The 21,559-nt window shown below is 44.7% G+C and overlaps 4 protein-coding genes across 16 annotated transcripts in view; 2 read left to right on the top strand and 2 right to left on the bottom strand.

Annotated features, from left to right (window-relative positions):
- HnRNP-K (Heterogeneous nuclear ribonucleoprotein K) overlaps positions 1–16,437 on the top strand; it is a 58,845-nt gene extending 42,408 nt beyond the window's left edge. For all 11 annotated transcript variants that reach the window (XM_066745773.1, XM_066745774.1, XM_066745764.1 and 8 more), the window contains 5 exons: positions 10,777–10,905; positions 10,989–11,535; positions 11,660–11,811; positions 12,069–12,238; positions 13,735–16,437. In XM_066745773.1, the coding sequence (XP_066601870.1) occupies positions 10,777–10,905; positions 10,989–11,535; positions 11,660–11,811; positions 12,069–12,238; positions 13,735–13,762 (1,026 nt within the window). In that variant the 3' untranslated portion in view covers positions 13,763–16,437. The remainder of the gene's footprint in view (positions 1–10,776; positions 10,906–10,988; positions 11,536–11,659; positions 11,812–12,068; positions 12,239–13,734) is intronic.
- Positions 2,771–6,254, bottom strand: LOC136784851 (cytochrome b5-like). Its single transcript, XM_066745755.1, has 2 exons — positions 5,908–6,254; positions 2,771–3,986 (listed from the first exon to the last, which is right to left on the bottom strand). Exon 2 carries the CDS (start codon positions 3,920–3,922, stop codon positions 3,512–3,514), a length of 411 nt encoding a protein of 136 aa, XP_066601852.1. The 5' UTR covers positions 3,923–3,986; positions 5,908–6,254; the 3' UTR covers positions 2,771–3,511.
- LOC136784852 (cytochrome b5-like) lies at positions 7,614–9,289 on the bottom strand. Of its 2 annotated transcripts, none has more exons than XM_066745757.1 (3): positions 9,131–9,289; positions 8,171–8,461; positions 7,614–8,026 (listed from the first exon to the last, which is right to left on the bottom strand). In XM_066745757.1, the coding sequence occupies exons 2-3, from the start codon at positions 8,436–8,438 to the stop codon at positions 7,878–7,880; spliced, it is 417 nt and encodes a 138-aa protein (XP_066601854.1). In that variant the 5' UTR covers positions 8,439–8,461; positions 9,131–9,289; the 3' UTR covers positions 7,614–7,877. The 2 variants fall into 2 exon arrangements, with proteins under 2 accessions (XP_066601854.1, XP_066601853.1); XM_066745756.1 differs by having other exon boundaries at positions 9,035–9,163.
- Positions 16,438–16,488: 51 nt separating the features above from the next.
- Positions 16,489–20,714, top strand: LOC136784855 (sodium channel protein Nach-like). 2 transcript variants are annotated; one of them, XM_066745761.1, is made up of 12 exons: positions 16,489–17,004; positions 17,096–17,229; positions 17,326–17,513; positions 17,655–17,805; positions 17,898–18,043; positions 18,168–18,264; positions 18,394–18,663; positions 18,734–18,839; positions 18,942–18,992; positions 19,161–19,335; positions 19,432–19,538; positions 20,428–20,714. In XM_066745761.1, exons 1-12 carry the CDS (start codon positions 16,800–16,802, stop codon positions 20,709–20,711), a joined length of 1,914 nt encoding a protein of 637 aa, XP_066601858.1. In that variant the 5' UTR covers positions 16,489–16,799; the 3' UTR covers positions 20,712–20,714. The 2 variants fall into 2 exon arrangements, with proteins under 2 accessions (XP_066601858.1, XP_066601859.1); XM_066745762.1 differs by lacking the exon at positions 17,096–17,229 and having other exon boundaries at positions 16,929–17,004; positions 18,734–18,992.
- Positions 20,715–21,559: the final 845 nt, after the last annotated feature.

Here is a 21,559-nt window from a genome sequence, read left to right as displayed (position 1 = left end):
AAATTAACAAATGGACATTTCTCCTCTCGCGTTATCTCGGAATTTTCAAGCAAATCGCGGCCTCTCGATAACCAAAGAGATTAGGTTACCGAACGAGAAGGCGGTGGAAGCAGCTTTGCTCGCAAGATCAATTAAGAAGATTTTGACGATACGCGTTGTTATTGTCGAGAGAAAGAAAGATATCGGTGGAGCGAGGTAATAAGCGCGCAGGTGTGTGTGTGTGTGTGTGTGTGTTGGTGGCTGGTTGAGCGATCGGTCTCCTTGATCTCAAGCCCGTGTGCCGCCGAGAGATAATTGTAGCCGTTACAAAGAGAGGAAAATCAGCTTGGAATTGAACTTGAGTTTCACGCACCGCGAGTGCGAGTCAATGTCGTGCAATTGCACGTTGCACGTGAAAGAGTTCACGCGAGCGAGCGAGGGAGAAGGCGAGGAGGTCTCTCTACCCGTATATAATGAAACACGCGTAATCCGGAAGTCACCAGAGTCAACGATGCGAGAAGAAAATTCTAGTCTTCTCTGCCCGTGTTCCCTCATTCCCATGCGTGTGGTATATCTTCGGGACTCGCGAACGGCTCTAAAACTCTCGACATTTCTTTTTCTCGTCTTTTCTGCAATTGATTTTTCTTCGAAACTCATCGTTCGGCAGTTGTCGCTTTTGAAAATAGAACAATTGCGATGGGACATTGATGAGTTTCATTCGAAAGAATGTATAGCAACGACTCTTCTTTCTTTTCTTCTTTGTTTTTTGGCAAATGTTCCATTTCGTGCGAATCGAAGGAAGAAGGAAATATAACAGAGAGAGAGGGGGGGGGGGGGAGGGGGAGGTAGACGAAAGAATTCCGGGACTAACTTATACATATATAGCTGTAGGGGGGAGGCTTTCGTGAGCAAAAAGTGCGTGACACACGTGTAGAAAACCGCAGATATCCTTCCTGTCAACTGTTGTCCATCTGCTTTTTCCGTATAGGCTGGTTGGTTGGCTGGCCGGGAAACGGCGGCGGCCACTTCCTGGGACGACACGCAGGCCAAACTTTGTACGATGAAACGAGCTGGCTCGATCCTCCACGTTCGGGCCTTCGTGCCATGCAGACTTGGTCGCACACGCGCGCCTATATTAATGTAGACATGGGAAAAGCCTGTCCTACCCATTTTCTCCTCTTTATCGCACGTTTTTATCCAATTGCAGGTACATCGACTTTGATGAAATCTATATACGTGTATACGCACGTAGCTGCCCCTATATAGCTATAGTGGCTAGCCAGCGATAAATGGATTCGATTGCGTGCACGAATTTAACTGTTTTTTATTCCGATTCTCGACGCGACTCGCCCTTCTCCTCCTTCATCCTTTCTACGCTATACAGCAATATTTCTTTCCCGGCTAACGAAGGATAATAATCATCGTATGATAAACGGCGATAGCATTGAAAAAGGATTATATATAGACTTTGGTGGAAATGAGCAATAGAGTTTTAAATATATGTATATATATTGAGAGAGAGAGAGAGAGAGAGAGAGAGGGAGGAAAAGCACTGTCCTAAATCGGTTGAAAGTGACATTGGAATAAGAAAAGGGAGAAACGGGTGCGTCGCGTTGCTCTTTGCCGCGCGCCTCATTGTTTTCCATTTACCGAAGGTCCAAACAAACATTTTCTCTCTCTCTCCCTCTCGAATTTTGATACGATCGCGTATTTCCTTTGTTTGTACACTAGCTCCCCTCCCCCATCGATACCTCTCTCTTCCTTTCCCATGCATCAATGCATATATCTCGTGTATCTATACATTAATTAATTTATTTGATAGTTGACCGCGCGCAGGCTAAAAGCAACGTAAGAAAATAAAACGCTTGGGTCGCTCTCTGGCCACTCCTCTCGCTGCTTATCTCATTACTGAAATGTGTTATTTCTTCAGAAATCATATCCATTCCAATATCGTTCCTCTCTTTATCTCTCCTCGCGTGTGTGCAAAGAAAAACAAGCCGCGATATTCTCTAATCTGCCTCGTTCGATCTATTTACATATACATAGAGATAGGTTCGATGAGTTCGAGAGTGTGAAATCTGTGGAGAGTCCGAATTCAGTGAGGTACAACGATAAAGAAGAGAGAAGCGCGCCGCGCGTATATATGTATGTACAAAACCATCGGCGGAAGTGGACTCCTTCTCCGACGAGAAATGAAGGGTACGGCCGCGTGCACGCGTTTTCGGCACTGCAAAACATTGGCCAAAAGAATGATGTGCATGAAATCGCAGCGCTGCTATCGATCGACAGTCTCGCGCTCAACATTCGTAACTCGCGTTACAGCTATATAGCCGGCTTCTTCGATCGTCGCGCGTAAAAGCAACATATACATACCTTTATTCCTCTCTCTTCCGCTGCCGCGGCTCAATCTCCTGTCGCTATAATTCATCGAATACCCTTATTTCCCGCCATGGTTTCTTTCAACGCTGAAAACGGATAGCTAGACGAGTTTGGTATGTATAGGTACGGGAGGGATGAGCGGTACCTCATCCGGGCCGTTTTTCACACGGACCCTTCCTGGCCCTCTCGTCCGCGTTCGCGCACACAACCCCATCCACCATGTACTACACGTATAGTTAGGAGCTGCTTGTTAAATTCTCGCGCTCCAGTCGAGCACAATTAGTCTTCTTCCCTAACGCATCCGTCATTGGGCTTTTCCGCGCCTGTAATATATTAATCGGCCAGCTCTTTGCCAATGCCCCCCTCCCCCGCCTGGCCTCTCCACTCCGAAAAACATATATACACGTTTCAATGAAAGTGGTAAAAAGTAACGCTTTTATTGTTTACACATTGGAATGTTCTCCCTTAAAACTATATACATGGCTTGGTTATCGATCGCGTTCATCATTATTTCACGCAAGCTTCGTCGAATGCAAGGATGCAGAGAGGGCGCACGTACGCGCGTATGTAGCACCGATCAGGTCAGTCGCGCAATGGAAACGATGCTTTACTCATCGACGCGTTGCATGGACATCTGCTTGCTCGCTCGTTTGGCAAACTTTTCCCTCTCCCTTTCCCTCGGATCCTGCATGCTCGTTACTCGATCGGCCAGAAAGGCAGGTAGATTTCCCGCGCAGAGTCGGACGTTGGAATGTTGCTAGTGGAACATGCTTTGTATCGATAGCTGGTGCGTGTGGCAAGGGAATGGTCGTCGTTGCTCTCGCCTGCCTCTCCTCCGCTGAGATGCAACTCCACGCATGCACGCACTTGGGTCAACATGAGAGAGAGAGAGAGATTCGAGCCACGCGCGAGTCTCTCTCTCTCTCTCCGCAGATTGCTCTTTTATTGAAATCTTATCTCTTGTCGTGAATAAACTCTATAATTATATACCAAAGAGTAATAAAATATATATAAATGTGTAACGAGATGGAAGGAGAGTTAATTGGCACTGGCGCTGGATTTCGCCGCCGGATAAAACTCGAGAGTCTCGAGGCTTGTTCCAAGGGAAATATGGTGCAGGAGCGGGACGAGGGAGGGGGGTGGTGGTTAGAATTCAAAATAGATAAAAGTAGGCCGTGGCCGCTACCGCGACGAGTCCTGCCAGGAGCAGGAGGAATGGGACTCCCGGTCCCTGGAGCTGTTTCCTCGGATTCTTGTCGCTGCTGCTGCTGTAGCCGGCGACCCAACCCTTCCTCGGCTTCTTGTTGGTCCTCTCGGCTTCGGTCAACTCGCCGACCAAGTAATTTTTCATCAGGTCGAACGCGTCTTTCGAGTGGCCAATATCGTCAAAGTCGTCGGAACTGTCCTTTCCGGAGTGCTCGAGGAGCACCTCCTCGCCTCCTGGATGCTCGTTTAGAAAACTCGTCACGTCGTACACCTTGTCGTGGAGAATTATTATCGTTCGACCCTCGTCCTTCTTCCTCGCCACTTGTTCCTTCGTGTATTGCTTCGGCTCGTTCGTCATCCTGTGACCTCCTGTAGCTCGCTTCGTTTCGATGCGCGCCAGCCCCGCGCTCCTCTCTCTCTCCCTGAAAGCATTTCAAGCCAAACTTATCCAGAAACCACTGTTACACGCGTGGACAAATATCCTCCCTCCCTGTCGCTCGCACATTCACGCAAGATACTTCGAATGCGAGATAACATGATTTATTCATCAGCTTTACAGCGATATACTCGCTGCGTGCGTGTGTGTGTGTGTGTGTGAACGGTAAACCCCGTATATATAGGTTCGCGGGAAACGACAAATATCAACGATAAGTTCTTACAGAATTTCTTCTTACTTGTGTACGTATAGGCCTAAGTTATTCGAGAGATTGGGAAAAGTTTCTCGTTACTAATGGAGGAAGCTCATTGGGAAATTCTACCAATACAAAGTTTTCAATCGAAAAATTCATCGTCCATAATGACTTTTTAATTATAGAGGCTAAATGGGAGAATTTTGCTCTTAATATATTTGATTGCGACGGTATCGATAGACTTGTCGGTGAATCAACCGGGCGCTTTGTATTGTGCATTTGTGTAGCTCAACCACCCCCCCCCCCCCCCCACCCACCCCTCCTTTCAATGTTTTCAAACTGCGAGGAGGAAAATCAAGATACGAAGGGTCATGAATATAACGAGCTAATGGCTGAGAAGACGAGTGCCGGCCGGATGTTTTTCACGAACGCGGCAGCAAAAGGTGACGGAGAGTCGAAGGATGATCGCATCACCGTTTGACGTTCGATAAGATTTATTCAAATGTCATCGTATGCACACACACACGTATGTGGACGAGGACACGACAGCGTATCGCGATGCGAAGCCTTCCATGCGCGCGCGCGCGCGCGCGCGACATCCAATAAGCACCTCCCTCTCCCCTTCCTCAATGTCATACATTCGCGCTCTGTGCGTGTGTTTATTATATACCCATTACATGTACATATACACTTTTTACTCCACAATGCCCACCGAAGAAAGTCTATATAGTATCTGTTGTACATGTCGATCAGACATTTCCCTCGTGCGATTTAAAAGATTTTTACACTGCCACAAATGTTGTCGAATGAACGTCCGAGTTTCGTTTAATTGGTACTTTACGCGAGCACGTACAGACTCGCGCGGTTAATACCATTTTAATTATACATCGTAACGGCCGGAGAAGAACGCGAAGAATCTTTTCACGTTATAATAATAACGTGATGCAAGAAGAATACACTCTGTAATTGTCACGTAAAATTGTCTCGGTGCGAATGCAGCCTCTTTTCTCATTGGTAGACCGACGACGCCATCCATTTGCTCCATGCAGTGTTTTTTTCGTTTGCAAGCGCGATAGCGAGCAATCGATCGCAGTGTCATCTCTCAGCGGTGAGATCGCTCTCGCACAATAGCTACAGCATATTTCTTACTGATCGCGACATAAAAATAGCTCATCGTCGCAACGAAACTTTCGTCAAACTCGATTCGACGTTTGCTTTATTACGTTCTTCTCAAGATTATCGAAAGAATTATGCAAATGTTTTCATCGGTCGTCCAACATCGTTGATGTTTCAAGAGTGCGCGTTCGTAGCTTTGTATTCCCATAAGCAATCGACGAAGAAATTTCTGCGTGCGAGAAAAATCTTCTCCGGCTGCGGCGACGCCATTCCACAGTGATTTATCGAGCGACTCTGGATTCGCGTTCCATGATAGCTCCTATCCAAATGACAGGGTTACGTAAGAGAGCGAGCGACGAGTGCGCGCGCGACTTTGCTGGAGCCGAGCCTAATCGAGCAACCACACGCACGCACGCGGCGTTTCGTTTACAGTGTAGTAACGTACAGCCTCGCTCCATTAATTCTACGCCAATTCGCGTCCAGTTTCCAATGTTTATATTTTGCGAAATGTGCTGCTGCGGCTGCATGGCTTTCCCTTTCGATGGATCGCGCGTCATTTAAAAATAGCACACAACCCCGATGCCTTCCCCCTACTCACCTCCTTGCTGCTAAGCTGCTACGTAGATCTTTGGATGGAGTCGGCAGTAAAATTCTTTGGACGAAGGATCTGGCGATATTAGGAAGGTTGGGAGGAGGGAAAGATGGCTCGATGGATGGGAGGGGGCCAGTGGAAGGATTCTCTCCAAGGGAAATCAACGCGATTTCCAATGATTTCCTGCCTATCCGCGCGTGCCACCGGAAAATCCTTATAGTCTTGCCTGGCGATGGAAGAGGTAAAATATAGCGCAATAAGAGTGTGTCGATATACGGTGGCCGCGGCGCGCGCGTCTGCTGCTGTTCTCGGAAACACTGGCTCACTCACGCTCCGCTCGCTCGCTCCGACCAGCCAGGCCCAGGAGAAGCTTTATCCCCCCCCCCCACCTCTCTCTCGCAGAGAGAATCACGATTCTACGCCGCGCCGCTCTCCCCACCACAAGCAGCAACCGACACCGACCGATCACTTATCTCTCGCTCTGCTCTTCCCTCCCCCCCCCCTCCCCTCCCCTCCCCCACTATTTACACGTGCTCCCCTCCTCCTTTTTTTCCTCAAATTTCCAACCTTGACTCGCGTAAATACGTTTCCTTCAATATCTTACATGTGAGAATAAAAATAAGTTCGTGCTCTCTCTCTCTCTCTCTCTCTCTCTCTCTCTCTCTTCCTCTTCGAGTTTCACGCACTGTCGAGAGAGAATTTTAGTAGAGTCGTTCATTGTTCGTTCCTATCGCAGAGATGCGTTTATGCGTTACGTTTTTACTAAACTCTCATACATGCGTACATAAATTGATTTTATCGATGAAGAAACAACAAATTTATTTGCGTGTGGAAGGATTAATTTGCAAACATGTGCATCGAGACTATCGTCGTTTGTTCGATAAGAACCGAAGAACGAGCAATGGCTAGACTCGAGTGCGTGTGTACTCCGGAGGATAAATGAAATGGCATTTTTTTTTTTTTTTTTTTTTTTTCATATATTTCTGCCTATCTATTATTGGCCTCGCGTTATTGCAGTTGCTACCGGTGCTATCTCTCTCTCCCTCTCTTACTTTTCCAACGACGACCGGACCGGATCAAAGTATTCGTATACCAGATCTGCGTTTATACGCATCTTACGACGCATCACTGATATATACTATCAATTATCGGCTTCGGACCCCACGTCATTCTTACACCGTGCCCCATGACCCTCTCCCTCTCTCTCTCTCTCTCTCTCTGTCTGACGATGCAGTGGTGCGCATGTCTATAGGCACATACTATCAACGCCGTCCATCGATAAATTTTCCCACTTTTCACAAACTTTTCCATATATACATATATAAATGTATACTGGCAATTGCACAGATGACATTCTCACCTGACCGTCAGTCTATTGGCAGCATGCAGGATACATTGTATGCACGCTCCGAATATTATGCGATATTCGTCATTCCCCTTTCTACCATTTTCGCAGAGTCCTGTAGAAACTTACAAGACGAAAATTATTGTATATGCATATACACAAATAGCTAGTGTTTTTTGCCTTATCCTAAAGGATGACTCGAAGAAATTCCATATACCGCAACTGCTCATTTGCACACGGCTATATATCGAAAAACTGTTTAGTCACGATGACGTTTCGCTTTCGTTCGCACCAAGATTAGCTCGATGATAAGGATGATACGCGCACTCGCGCCTTACGTTATTTCAAGAAAAAAATACCTCTATGCTATTTCTGCAATTCATACTTTTTAATAGGTAAACAATTAATGCGTGGGAATGTCATTGATATTATAATATAATTATTTTCTCTAAATTTCCTATGAAATTTTTTCATGGCACTCGATGCTTCGGCAAATTGGACAACATAGCAGTGACCTTGAAGAGCGATTGGTGCTCGTGTATATAGATTCGTGGCCGAAGGATAGAGTGGGGCTTGATTGGCGCATCTCTCTGTGTCCCGGATAAACTAAATCTATGTATATGTTTAGTAACTAATAGAAGAAGTTGTAAAAGATGACTCCGTAGATGAGGACAGCAGCTGCGATGGTGACGTAGAGCCACGGTGACGTTTGATATTTCGGTGGATCGTAGTGCCAATCGTCATCGTTCGTCGACGCGTTGTTCTGCCTCTTCTTGTCGTCTGCGAGCACACAGAGATCAAAGTGTCGATCTCGAGTTAAAGGGAAAGAGAGGAGAAAAGTTGCGTGGGTCGGTCGGGTGAGTGCTCTTGCACTCGCGTAAAAGAATCTTTCACATATATATATATGTATATATAGATACATACCATAATCGGCACGACCGAATTTCAAAGTTCCCATGAGATTTCCAATTTTGTAGTTGTCTCGCAGCTGCACAGCCTCTTCCGAATGACCAATCTCGTCGAAACAAGTGGTTCCATCCTGACCAGCGAGCTTGAGGAGAACTTCCTCTCCACCCGGATGCTCGTTCAAAAATTTCGTCAGATCGTACACGCTACCGTGAATCGCTATCCACAGATCCTTCTCCGTGTTGTGCTTGGCCACTTCCTCGGACGTGAACACTTTGTGCACCATGATTCGTCCAGTCGATCCAATCTCTACAAATTACGCCATAAATCGTACATAACGACGCGTGCGTTATATCCCTCCGTCTCTCGTAATACCTACTCGCCGCGCCGCGTCAAAATTAGGCCCAGCGAGAAAAGGTGCTTTTTATTATATATATATATATATATATATACGTATTAGCCTAGCGCGCGACTTTTAACCCGTTATACTTTAATATTTCTTCGCGAAGCGTTTCATCCTGCGTTGTATTATGCACGCTTAACCTACATGTGGAACGACACGTTTTTCTGCGTATTACGAGGCGAATTCAAAGTGCCGTAACTTTCTTCTCGACGACTTTACGCTCCTCTTTCTTCCGCCGCCGCTCCCCCTCCCCCGTCACTTTTCAACTTCTCTCATGCCCTTCTACCCAATGAGATTTATACTCGTCAAAGCAAACTTGTTTGTATATTTTTCAGTTCCATTCTGATCGCGTCGCGATAAAGAGAGAGAGGGATATATTAATCTGTCTACGCGCGTGAATTTTCAAAGCACTCGCAATAATTCTGCCGTGTAGGCTCGATACGTCGATCAGGGGATGCGCCACTTGTTACTCTACTTACGCATTGAACGAACAAAAGAAGAAACAAAATTTCTTTTTTCCAGCGATAAAATGATTACTGCCAAGGTACGAAATGTATGTAGCGTGTCAAACTCACACTTTTCAACGTTTGCGTCTTTCGACGAGTGTTGCGTTTGCCGGTGGCTGAGGAGAGAGCGTTCGCTCGAATAAAGGGACAGAGAGACGCGTTGCGTCGCGTCGCGTCGTTCACCGGCCGCGGCCCAGTCTTCCTGCCTTTCCTGCCTTCCTACCGGTTTATGCCCCACTTTCATCAAAATGTATTTTCTCAGGCAATCATTTGCACAGAATGGAACGACCTTAACGTCTTACACAAAAAACACGGAATTTCTAATCAAACGGCGACCCCGTTATGCCTCCATTCTTATTCTTATTCTAACCTCCTAGCTCCTGCTCTCATCAATATTAAAGGAAAACTTGCTTCCTCCCTCTTTCTACAGCAGTCGCTCTCTCTCTCTCTCTCTCTCTCTCTCTCGCGCGCGCCAGCTATACTTTTCCTTTCATTCTGCCTTGTACCATGCACAGAACAGTCCGCAATAATATAATCTCCACAATCTTTCTTTCTCACGTCTAACGTACAAAGACGCTTCGCTCCACCATGCACACGTACATACGTCTCTCCTTCGTTCGAACGGATATTTTTTCCCGATCCTACATATATATATTTGGCTAAATCATGAACCTTCGCGAGAAGGTGAACGCCGCTCTCCTCCGGTTTCATTGTTGGATAATTTACGCAAAATGGAATATCGCCTAATCGCGCGAGGCTAGAAACTGCTGCTTTCATCCACGTAATTGGACACACGTACGCAGCTATTTCCAACTGACGCTGCAACATAAACACCTTTGCCGGACCTAGTTTAGATTAATGTTTTGCGCGCGCGCTCTGTCGATTCCGCATAATCATTGAAAAGTATTTCTGCAAAATTCAATTGTTGAAACGGTGTTTCTATATATACATCTAGGACTCTCCCAAGTTTACCAATCGCGCAGCCTTTAACCCCTTGGCCGGGAATAACGTGTGTGGCTCGTGACGATGTACAAGTGCCATCTCGGGCAATAACGAGCTACACACGTTACAGATTGCGAGAATGTTGTGTGCGCGTACATAAGAACATTGTTTATATTGCGGAATTTATATTCATTTTATTGCGTATTATGAAAGTTCAAATAATTTTTTTAAATGATCTATTTCGACACTGTCCAAGCTAGATTAATTTCCAGGTTAAAGGGTTAAATATTCATCTTGAAACCACGATCGTGTCAACAAGATTTACACACAACTATTTATTAGTGCATGTAACATATCTATGAGATTGAGAGAAATTTTCAATAAGAGCCTCGAAGAAATTCCATCGAGTTTCGTGACTTTATTACGCAAACTTTGCGCATTTCACTCGCGTAACGAGCGAGTGCGCAGGTGCATGTATGCGTAGCGGTTGCATACATAGAGGCGCGCGCGCGCACGCACACGTTAATCCCTCATCAACGTGTAATTTCACATTGAAATGATAAATTGTGCTACGATTTTGAAAAACTTCCGAGTTTGGTTAGAAAGTGTATACGCTACACCACATGTACCTATAGGTGGGGCTCCATGAGAGAAAAACTCTCGCTCTCACCTTTTGCGCGCGTGAATGTTTGGACAAAAGTTAGACTAGATAAGATATATTCTCTCTTCAATTGGATGATCCATGCATACAATTCGATTGTTCTACTTTACAGAAAACTGGAGCCAGAATCAAGATTTATTCAAACTGCTGTCCTCACAGCACGGATCGGCTCATCAGTATCTGTGGAAAGCCAGCGACTTGCATGGAATGCATCCGTGAGCTCGTGGCCACCATTAAAACCGTGAGTCGAGCTTTATTAAAAGATGATTGAATTTGCTGATTTTCTTGCTTGGAAACTTGTAAAAATAATGGCCAATGTTGCAGTCACCGCTGAAAGGCGTGAACAATCCATACGACCCCCACAATTACGACGATTACTTTGCCGATGAGTACGGTGGTTACGGAAGCGGGGACGGGGGTCAGGGCAAGGGTCCCGGAGGTTACGGAGGTCCAGGAGGACGCGGAGGAGGCGGAGGTGGTGGCGCGAGTGGCGGCGGAGGCGGCGGCGGCGGTGGTGGTGGTGGAGGCGGTGGGGGCGGCATGCCACCGAGGCGAGACAATCGTGGCAACGGGCCCGACATGAATCGTGGATTTCCTCCCTCTGGCCGCGGCGGTGGTCCTCGAGGAGGAGGCGGCGGCGGTGGCGGCGGCGGCGGCGGCGGCGGCGGCGGTGGTAACATGTCCGGCGGCGGGCCCCAGGATCGTGGCTACGGGAATAATCGTAGCGGCGGTGGCGGAGGAGGCGGCAGCGGCGGTGGAGGCGGTGGCGGTGGTGGCTACGACGGAGGCCGCGGTGGTTACGGTGGAAGCAGAACTGGCGGTGGTGGTGGTGGTGGTGGTCCACCGCCTTACGGTGGCGGAAATTACAACGGTAGGTGGTACACTATCGGAGGATAGCGGGGGGGGGGGGGGAGGGGAGACTACCTCTCTCTCTCTCTCTCTCTCGTCCCCCTGCAAAGAAACAATTTTTTCAACGCATTCTCTCTCCCCCGTAGGTGATGGATGGGGCATGCAAGGAGGTGCGCCAAACGGTCTGAGCGGCGGAAATTCCGGAATGGGCGGTCCACCAATGGGAGGAAATAATCAAGGAAATCAAGGAAATTTGGGGGGAAATAAGACGAGCACCCAGGTCACCATTCCCAAAGATGTAAGTCCAACGAGTCTAATAAACACACGCGTATCGGTGCTACTGCGCACCATAAGCTCTATACCCAAAGTCACAGCCATAGACTCCTCCTAACCGAACCTAGAATCACACTCAAATTCTCTCTACGCGGTACACGCGTGCATCGGACAAATGCTACATTTGTCGAAAGATGATATTTGCAGTCGCTCGAATCTTAACGTCTGTGTACACGGACGAAAGAAAAATTCGATGCTCATTTTCTCCTTACTTTCTTTTAGCTGGCAGGCGCTATTATTGGCAAGGGTGGCGCTAGAATCAGGAAAATCAGATCTGACAGTGGGGCAGGAATCACCATAGACGAGCCACTGCCTGGTAGCAATGATCGTATCATTACCATCACTGGGATTCCCAGTCAAATACAGATGGCACAGTACCTGCTGCAACAAAGGTAAATCGCTTGGCATTTCTCATCATCCTATCCATTCGACGAAAGCACACACTTTTCCATTGCAATCCTATATATATGACTTGTGAAATAAAGGAGAGTGTAGAATCGAGTAAAACCAAGCGCCAAGCCGAATATGTTGTTCGTTTACTGAACGATTAGCTCCAGTAACCGTTAGTACATATAATGCTTCTGTTCGACAAACTAATACTTGCGTAATACATACAACATTGTTAATAAATCATTAATTCTCTACCATTAGGAGTAAGAAATCTTGTATTAAAATACTTGTGTAAGCGCGACTAACCATACGTTGATTTTTCCTGTGTATCGTCTCTTGTATTATACTCGATATATCAATTTATTTTAATGAGTTTGCTATTGTGTGCGGCATGATGATTCGATCGATACGAAACAATCAAACATACGATAGTTAATTGCTTGAACGTTCCAACGGCGCATATATAAATTATTATTTATATCATTGTATTTTTCTCTTACTCTTGCATTTATTATATATAATCATACATTTTTACATTTCATACATGTTCATGGAGAAAAGAAAAAATTGTCAATGGTACTGCTTAGTCATTGGGAAACTCCAAGTATTGTCAAAGGCAGATTTGATTAGCATAAGATATATATATATATATATGCGTGTCATTCTCTTATAGCTAAAATGTTTACCGAATAATGACTATTGGAAAATGCCTGCTCACACGCTATTTGCTTGCTCCGTATTAAAGGAAATATGTCTGGTTTTGTGTATGTCTCTAGCTGCGTCATATTAATTCATGTTGCACGAACAACTGATCTAACTCGACTAACTCAATGATGGAGTGGGGGGAGGGGGGGGGGGTGGGTATTAACATAAGTAAATGTGGTAAAGAGGAGACGATGGGAAGAGACGAATTGGATGTGAAGGAGGAAGAGCTAGTAAAATCTGGCCCAACGTTGAAAGGAATCTAGAGGTCCGTTGTATGGAAGACTAGTGATTTTGTTGTTCTACTTTCGATGTAACAAGGAATCACTAATCATCCTACAAAGGTACTCATTAACGTCGACTCCCAAGACCTGCTTTGGAACTAACATCATTCCCTGCTGCGATCTCTGTTCTCGCTCATCGATGCATCGTCCTCGATTCACCGTTAATTTTCTCGACTTATACTATAACATCATTAATTACGATCTAATTGAGATGGCCAAGTACGTTTAAGAGAAAAACCTTTAATTGTACATAAGAGGAAGAAGAAGAAGAAGAAGAAGAAAAACATACTCGGCTATTTTGTTTCTCTCTTAAGTCAAACCAAAATACCAAAGTCTTGGTTCGATTTGTCGATACGTTTTCCATCATATGTCATTGCAATGCACACACTCATCACCCCCTTGATTATCATAAGATCAAATTAATATACGATTATCTAACACACGTGTTGTTTTGCTTCTCTTTTCCTCTTCTAAGATTAAAGTACTATTCTATTGGTTCTTGTCTGTTGCAGCGTTCACGAGAATGCGGATCATTACTAAGTCGTGAAGAAGAGAGAACTCGGGGAGAGGGAGCCAAAGATGCGTTTGTAACCGTTTTTTTTTTAGATATATTTCATGGGCAAGAATTGATGCCGAAAATGGAAATGGGACTGTACACAATGGACACACAATCGCATACCATACGCAGAAAGCGAGAAAAATATAGAAGAGCGAATCTTATGATGTGCAACGTGCACTCTCCCAAGAGGAATGGAATCAACGGCTATTCTTCACCTCTTATACACACACACACACACACACACACACACGAGCTTGGTCTCTCAACCGGCGAGGGAGATATTTTTTCGTACAACTCTCTCCGTAGACCTACTCGTAGTACATATATATGTATGTATGTACCGATCAGTTGCGCAGGCCACCTCGATGACCGTATTATAGGCCTCTCAACATATTACGTATACATGAAATATTCCAAGTTCATCGTAAAACATGGCGTGTGTTTGAAGCGAATGCTTCGAATAGGCGAAAACGATTCACACTTACTCCGATGTAGAGTCCTCAAGAAGAGCTCTTTCCATTGAACCTAGGCGGGCCAAAGAGAGTAATTAATCATTATGTCAAACTCAAGGTCGATCGTACCTTTCTTTCTTTCTTTTTCTATTATTATTATTATAAAATACCTTCGTGTAATTGAAATATACCTTTCCATGCGATGAAAATGAATCATGAAGCGAACAAGAACGGAAAGTCGCTCTTAGTGATCGCTCTAATCAGGATTAATAATTATATTTTCTTATGTTCTTTGTCAACGGAGTCGTGCGCGCGAGACTGCGTATCATTACGATTTAATTGTACGATTCTTTCGTTGCAAATTGCTCGCACGCGTTTCCCCTATTGCTTTTAGTTAAGTTTTATTACGTATGAAATTGAAGTAGAGATCAGGTAGAATCGAGAAACAGTTTTTAAAAAATCCTTAAACCTTGGCAGAATCTATCGATGAGAGCGGGAGACTTTGCAAATGGTCGGGAGAAAATGAAAAAAGGATTGACATGTGTACCTAGATATAAAAACAGAGCAACTTGTACATAGAGATATCCGATGACAAATCTTTCCCTTTGTAAGCCACGTACAATGTTTCTGCGGTTGCATAATAGTAATTATTATTATTATTTTATTACAATTAGTAAGTATAGTTTTGCATTAATATACCCATCCTGATCTATGCTAATTATATCCTTATCCGTAGTCGCGAACGCGTAACAAGTGTTCTCATTAATGTTACGAAATAATCTTTGTAAGCGTGTAAGATTAATAAGAGGAATAAGTCGAGAGAGGGACGCTCTATCGATATTTTAGCGGCAATTAATCATGCGCTTTATGATATTGACAAGAATCAGCAACGAAATTTAGATATTGCGTGCATAAGCATCTCTGAAAAGGCAATTATTCGTATCTGCAAATGTGAAATGTTAACCAGGAGGATGAACCCTGTAGAATTGTGCGAAGGAAGCGTGTAAGAGGAGAGGGGGGAAAAGATTTTGAGAAATGGCGCCTCGCATAAATGAAATTTTTACTGTCGAAGCATTCTCCATATGCAAGATATGTTACGAGTCTTTCGGAACAGAACTTCTTCTCCCATTTCGCATCGACTTCTTCTCCAGCACACGATAGAGTCCCCGTTAAATAATTAGTATAAACATCAGCCCTCTCCCTCCCTCGATTTGCGAAAAGTATCAGTTGTACCGTCAAGGGATTGCTATTTTTGAAAAATTGTTTTTTGCTTTTTTTGTTTCTGTCATTTCTTCGGAAAATCATTGGTATAATGGAATTTTTTAGTTTGTTTTGTCCCGCGTTTTCAGATGGGTGAGAAGCGCCAGTAATTTTAGCATCTAGATAAGAGAGAATTATCTCGAGTCGACAAGCGCGCAGTCCCCTTTCCTCTCGATGATACGAGATCGTGTTCTCATCGATCGATCGAGCTAATTGATTACAATAGCGCGTTACGTTACTCGATTAATGTAAACCCCAATGGGCATTTTCTCGGAGCATCTCTCTCAGGGCGATATGTCGGGCAATCCGCGGATGCTGTGTATTGTCAGGCTTAAATGGAAACTAGCCTAATTTAGTCGATTAAACGGAAGAATGTAACTTGACTGCTTTTGTCCGATCGCAAATTTTTCGCGCCCAGCAACAATCAAACTCTTAAAACTGTCCGTATATAGCGTTTCCTTTACTCGCCCTTAGAAGGCATTATCGGCGCGTATGCATTTCGCTTTATCCTTTAATTTTTAACATTTTATTATGCGATACGCGATTAAGCACGCGTGTCTGCAACGTGAAAATGTAACGAATGACTCTGATTATGTGGGAAAGGATGTTGATACGTGGCTGATTGCCTGCCGTGTGCGTGCGTGCGAGCGAAATTCATCGAAACAGCAATTCGTCGAGATTGGAAGTGTGACACACCTCGATGTTTAATTAAGTTTTTAATCGTTTGGCTTGACACAAAGCGAAAGACTAATGCTAAAAGAAAACACCAGGGATGGAAAGAGTGGCTGTACGAACGAAAGGGTGAGAGAGAGAGAGAGAGAGAGAGAGAGAATGAATGAATGAATGTAAGACAATGTCTGTTCTATACAAAATATAAAGTTTACATTTATTTGTAACGGATACTTTTTATTTGTCAAATAAAAGTTGGTAGAAATGGTCAAATACCTTGTGTGTCTCGATATGATTATAGCTTTTTTATTCTTCGCTCCTTGTTGTAACGAGTGGTCTATAGCGTTTCTAACGTTTTGCCACGAGATGATTATCGAGGTATGGAAAATTGGGTCGCGCGCTTGACAATTTTTCATATTTAATCGATACGCCAAGTTGCAGAGAGAGAGAGAGAGAGAGAGAGAGAGAGAGAGAGAGAGAGAGAGAGAGAGAGAGAGAACTGGTGATTACTGTAACCTTAACGGTATTGGCATACACTCTATTAAATTGCTAGAAAATGTAATTGAGAGTAGGAAGGATCTAGTTGGACAACCGATAATTTCCTATAGCGAATGAAAAAAATTCAAGAGCAGTAAGAATGCGGAGCTCTCCCCTATACAGTACAATTCACAGCCACACACGAAACGAATTGGGTACGAGCAGAGGAAGTCTCATAGCCAAAGCGATACTATTGTTCGAAGAAAATTATCATAGAAACATATATGTACACGTTGTGGGGGGCATGATGATCAATACGAAGAACAATTATAATTGGACGTTTCTCCAGAGGAATATAGCACGTGGTAAGTTTATCAATGTCTCTATTCGTTATTTACTCGTGTGTGTCAATCGTAAGAGCGAATACTTTAATCGGGGAAGAATTGTTGAATTTAGGGAGGAAAGGGCGCAAGGCTAGCGATCGTTTGAAGCAGAAAGTACGAGTGTGCTGCGAGAATACATCCCTTCACGGTTTTCGTTACATCACCGCATACGACTCGACTATTCTTGAAAGTTTTCTCTGGCTAGTCGTGAGACAAGAAAGATTTTTCATTGCTTTGCGCGCGTCTGGTGTTTGAGCCAGTCGTTGTACCAACTTAGGACCTTGAATTTCTCTGTTTCTCGAGGTTTGCGTGCTGGGCGCGGCCTGCACCACGATAATGATGATGCACGTTTGGCGGAACTTTGACCAAAATCCAACCGTTACGACGATCGACGCTGCACATCCGATACGAAATCTACCCTTTCCTGGCGTCACCATATGCAACAATAACAAAGTTTACAAGCCTCGGACCCGCGAATTCAGGAAAATCATGTTAGTCGCTTTGCTTTATCGTCTTCCTCCAATTGGAATGAATGAAACATTAAGCGACATAATTCGAGGCATTTATTCTTATGCGATTGTCTATATATATATATATATATCGAGCCGTCTCTTTCTCTCCTTTCGAAACAGGCAATCGAATGGATTGAATTCTTCCGAGATGGATCAATATTTCCTCTTGCTATCGAAATTGGTGAGACCCGAGAGAATAGAGGCAAATAATTCTATGCTAACTGGTGTACTTGGCTTTCTCAACGTCTCCGTGGAAGGTCTCATGTATCAGGTAAGTGAAAAGGGGCTCTCGCGCCGTGCGCACGCGCGCGTGCGCACAAATCACGAATTTTCTCGCGAGAAAAGTTTACTCTTTGTACGCAGTTGAGGCAGCCTTGTAGCTCCATGTTGATCAGCTGTTCCTGGCTGGGATATCGTTACGATTGCAGCAAGATCTTTAAAACCGTGAAATCCAATCAAGGCTTCTGCTGTGCTTTCAACTACCACTTCTGGATGCCCCAAACATTCGAGTAATTTGCTTGCATGCTCGCTTTCGCCCGCCCCCCATCGAAATATATATATATATATATATATACGTGCGAAGCTCTTAAAGAGAATATCTTTTCCTAATTCCTTTTCCCCGGCTGCCAACAGCTACGGTTTCGACGAAACGTTGGATGACGAGAGGAGCGGTACGAAGAATTGGCCGAACGATACGGAGGAGCATTTGCCGGGCGTCGACAAGGTTCAGGTGAGATTGCGCGCACGCACCATCTTCACACATGCATATGTATACACGTACGCTTGTGTCGAGGTAATGGAGAATGATTGGTTATGCACGATAAAAAATAATGGGGGGCCACGGGGGCGAATGCGAAAGATGTCGGCAGGAGCAGGCAGGGACAAGGGTCTCTCGGTGCTTCTGGACGTCGAGGCTGAATCTTACGAATCCTCGGTCTCCCCTTACGCTGGATTGCTCATTCTGATACACGATCCTCACGACTTTCCCGATATCGACGTGCAATCGGCTACGCTCTTACCTGGCCAGAGACTAGCCGTCTCGTTGGATGGCACCGGGATAGAGAGCGAGCAGAATCTGCGAGAGATGGAACCTCGGAAGCGCAAGTGTTGGTTCGACGACGAAGCGGAGGTTCGTATATCGCGCCAATCGATCTCATCCTGATATGCACTCGCCCGCCCGTATATTATCCATTTTTCAGAAGAAATACAAGAGTTATTACAGCTATCAATCCTGCGTATCAAATTGCCTTTATAAACAGATGAATGGAACGTGCGGTTGCCTACCCTTCTTTTACCCGGGAATCGGTAAGCAGCGTATCGTCGCTCGCCTCGCACACACGTCTCAATTCTGCCTCCCCCCCCTCACTCATCATACATTTTCTTCCTTTCATGTGCACATCTGTACAGCCGAAGGAGAGTCCACCTGCTATTTATCGGATATTCATTGTTTACTCTCCGGTAATGCTACACATGTACTGCATTGTATATATATATATATATATATATATATAGCGCGCAGGAACAAACTCTCGCGAAAGAATATAATCTTTGCTCCTATATATATATATATATATATATATATATATGTATATTATATACTCACTCGCATATGATTTATTTTCATAGTCGCCGTGCGCGCGCGTATCACGTGTATTTTTTCCATCATTCCAGAACAATTGTCCGGCGCTACTCAAGACTCTCTCGACCAATGTTATTGTTTGCCGCAATGCTCGGATATCTCTTACGACATTGCTACTGAAAATATCGATATGAAGGATGTACCTCACGACATCGAAATTCTGTAAGTCGCCCATCTTACAGCTATGGCATACACGATACGTAGAAACGGTGAAATAAATGCGCGCGACCACTCATCGTTGTTTATTTTTCTTGTCAGACGGGGTTACGATATACGCAACGTATCCTTGATGTACGTTTACTTTAGCGATACCACGTATCTCATGTATCGTAGACACAGCATCTCCAGTTGGTACGACTTACTCGGTAGGTGTGCACATGTATGGTATATATATGTATATGGTACGGTAGCTAGGAGGAAAACAAGTGCACCAATTCCTGTGCGCTGCAGTACTGCAGCGATCGAATCTCGATCGCGTCTCGTAGCGCTTTCTTTCCATGCCGTAGAAAGAGTGAAAATGACGCGAGCGCGGCTTGAGTGTCCCACGAACGATGGCCATGCCAATACCATCATCGGACAGGGGACAGAGATCCAAGTAAAAAAGTTGCAACAACTTTTTTCCTAGCACCCTTGGTTAAAAAGTTGTTTGCAATTAAAGATTATCGATTAAAGTAGTGGCCTTTCTTAAAGAGGAAGAGATTGTGTTTTGGTCGCGCGCGCATTATAAGGCCAGAAACGATTCTGTGAATTGGAATACTAAGAAAAACACAAAGCCAAGCATTCCCCACTTGAGTCTATTCGAGTGGTGTGTGTGTGTGTTTATGTTTTGATTGTTTTTATGGCACACTGGCACTCGAAACTGCCGATCGGCCTTGAACCGCTACAATAGTCTCAAGTGGATGTTTGGCTTTGTGCTTTTCTTAGTATTTTAATTCACAGAATCGTTTCTGGCCTTATAATGCGCGCGCGACCAAAACACAATCTCTTCCTCTTTAAGAAAGGAACTACTGCAATCGATAAGCTTTAATTGCAAACAACTTTTTAACAAAGGGTGCTAGGAAAAAAGTTTGTACAACTTTTTTACTTAGATTTTTGTCCCCTAACCGATGATGGTATTGGCGTGACTATTGTTCGTGGGACAGCCTGTATAGTATATCGTTTTAGCGATGGAGGGTAGCCGGCGGAAATGGAAAGAGAGAGGACGCAATGTCGATGATTCTCTGGCACTAGATTGACTCTTGGATCACTTTTCAGCCTCCTTCGGTGGAATCTTCGGGCTTTGTTTGGGAGGATCAGTGATCAGCGTGGTGGAGCTCTTTTACCTCTTCGTCATGGAATTCCTCGGCCTTCGGAGGAGGCTTCGTCGTCGTAGTATTCCGTTGGCCACAGAGTTGTTCCGTCCGGCGGCGAACCTCGGTAAATCAAGAGGAGCAACAGCGGACCATCCTCCTCCGCTGGATAAAGAGCGCATATTTTCCATAGGCGCGATCAATAAAACAGTCAACGGCCATTCAACTTGTTCCATAGCACGCTCCTAACGAATAAATATGCCTATATCAATAATGTATATATACGCTATTTATTTCTCCAAACCCTTCTCTTCTTTTATATACACGCGTCTGCGCGCGCGCGCGCGCGCCTATACAGCACGTGACGTATATACGAATAAACGTTCCTCGATCACATGGACCTTCCAATCTGTCAAATTGAGTCTGGCAATATTTTACGAAGCTTTGGATTAATTTTTACGCGCCGCTATAATTATACGCACGGTCTGTCAACACGTTCACCACATTATCCTGTTTTACCTTGGTCGGTAATGGAATAAGAAGAAAACTTGGGGGCCGAATGAAAGGAAAGAAATAGGGCACAATACGAGAGTTGATACTGTTCGGTTTTACTTGTTGCAACATGACCGTGCGCGAGCGTATACACGCAAGTCTTTTGTCCCGCTCGACGTGAATCTATGCGGTCTATGCATGTATGTATACATGTAACGTCATGTACTCGCGCGTTGCTACAAATTGAAGAGGAATTATCGAGCGGAGAAGGAGAGGAAGGGCCATGTGCATGTTATATAGCATAATAGCAGAGCGTACATATAATCGTCTTGTCAATTAAATCAGTTGGAATCTCGCCCATGCAGCAGCACTGCAACAGGAATGCGATATATACATGTCACCATCGCGGTCCTCGCCCACAAATTTGGACTCTCCTTCCTCCTCCCCAACACTCTCTCACACGCGCGCGCTCACGATTCATCACACCACTTTACTCTTACACATTGTTCCTCCTAAATTCAATCTTCCTATATTCTATATCTGCATGCATATATATATATATATATATATATACTATTCGACAATGCGGCACTGATCTGCGGATT

The sequence above is a fragment of the Prorops nasuta genome, unplaced genomic scaffold (assembly GCF_024137725.1).
Source record: "Prorops nasuta isolate Cenicafe-Biocafe unplaced genomic scaffold, Cenicafe_Pnas_1.2 PNAS00081, whole genome shotgun sequence".
Lineage (NCBI taxonomy): Eukaryota > Metazoa > Arthropoda > Insecta > Hymenoptera > Bethylidae > Prorops > Prorops nasuta.
The sequence above is the reverse complement of the archived record's forward strand: the minus strand, read 5'-3'. Positions and strand labels throughout refer to the sequence as shown.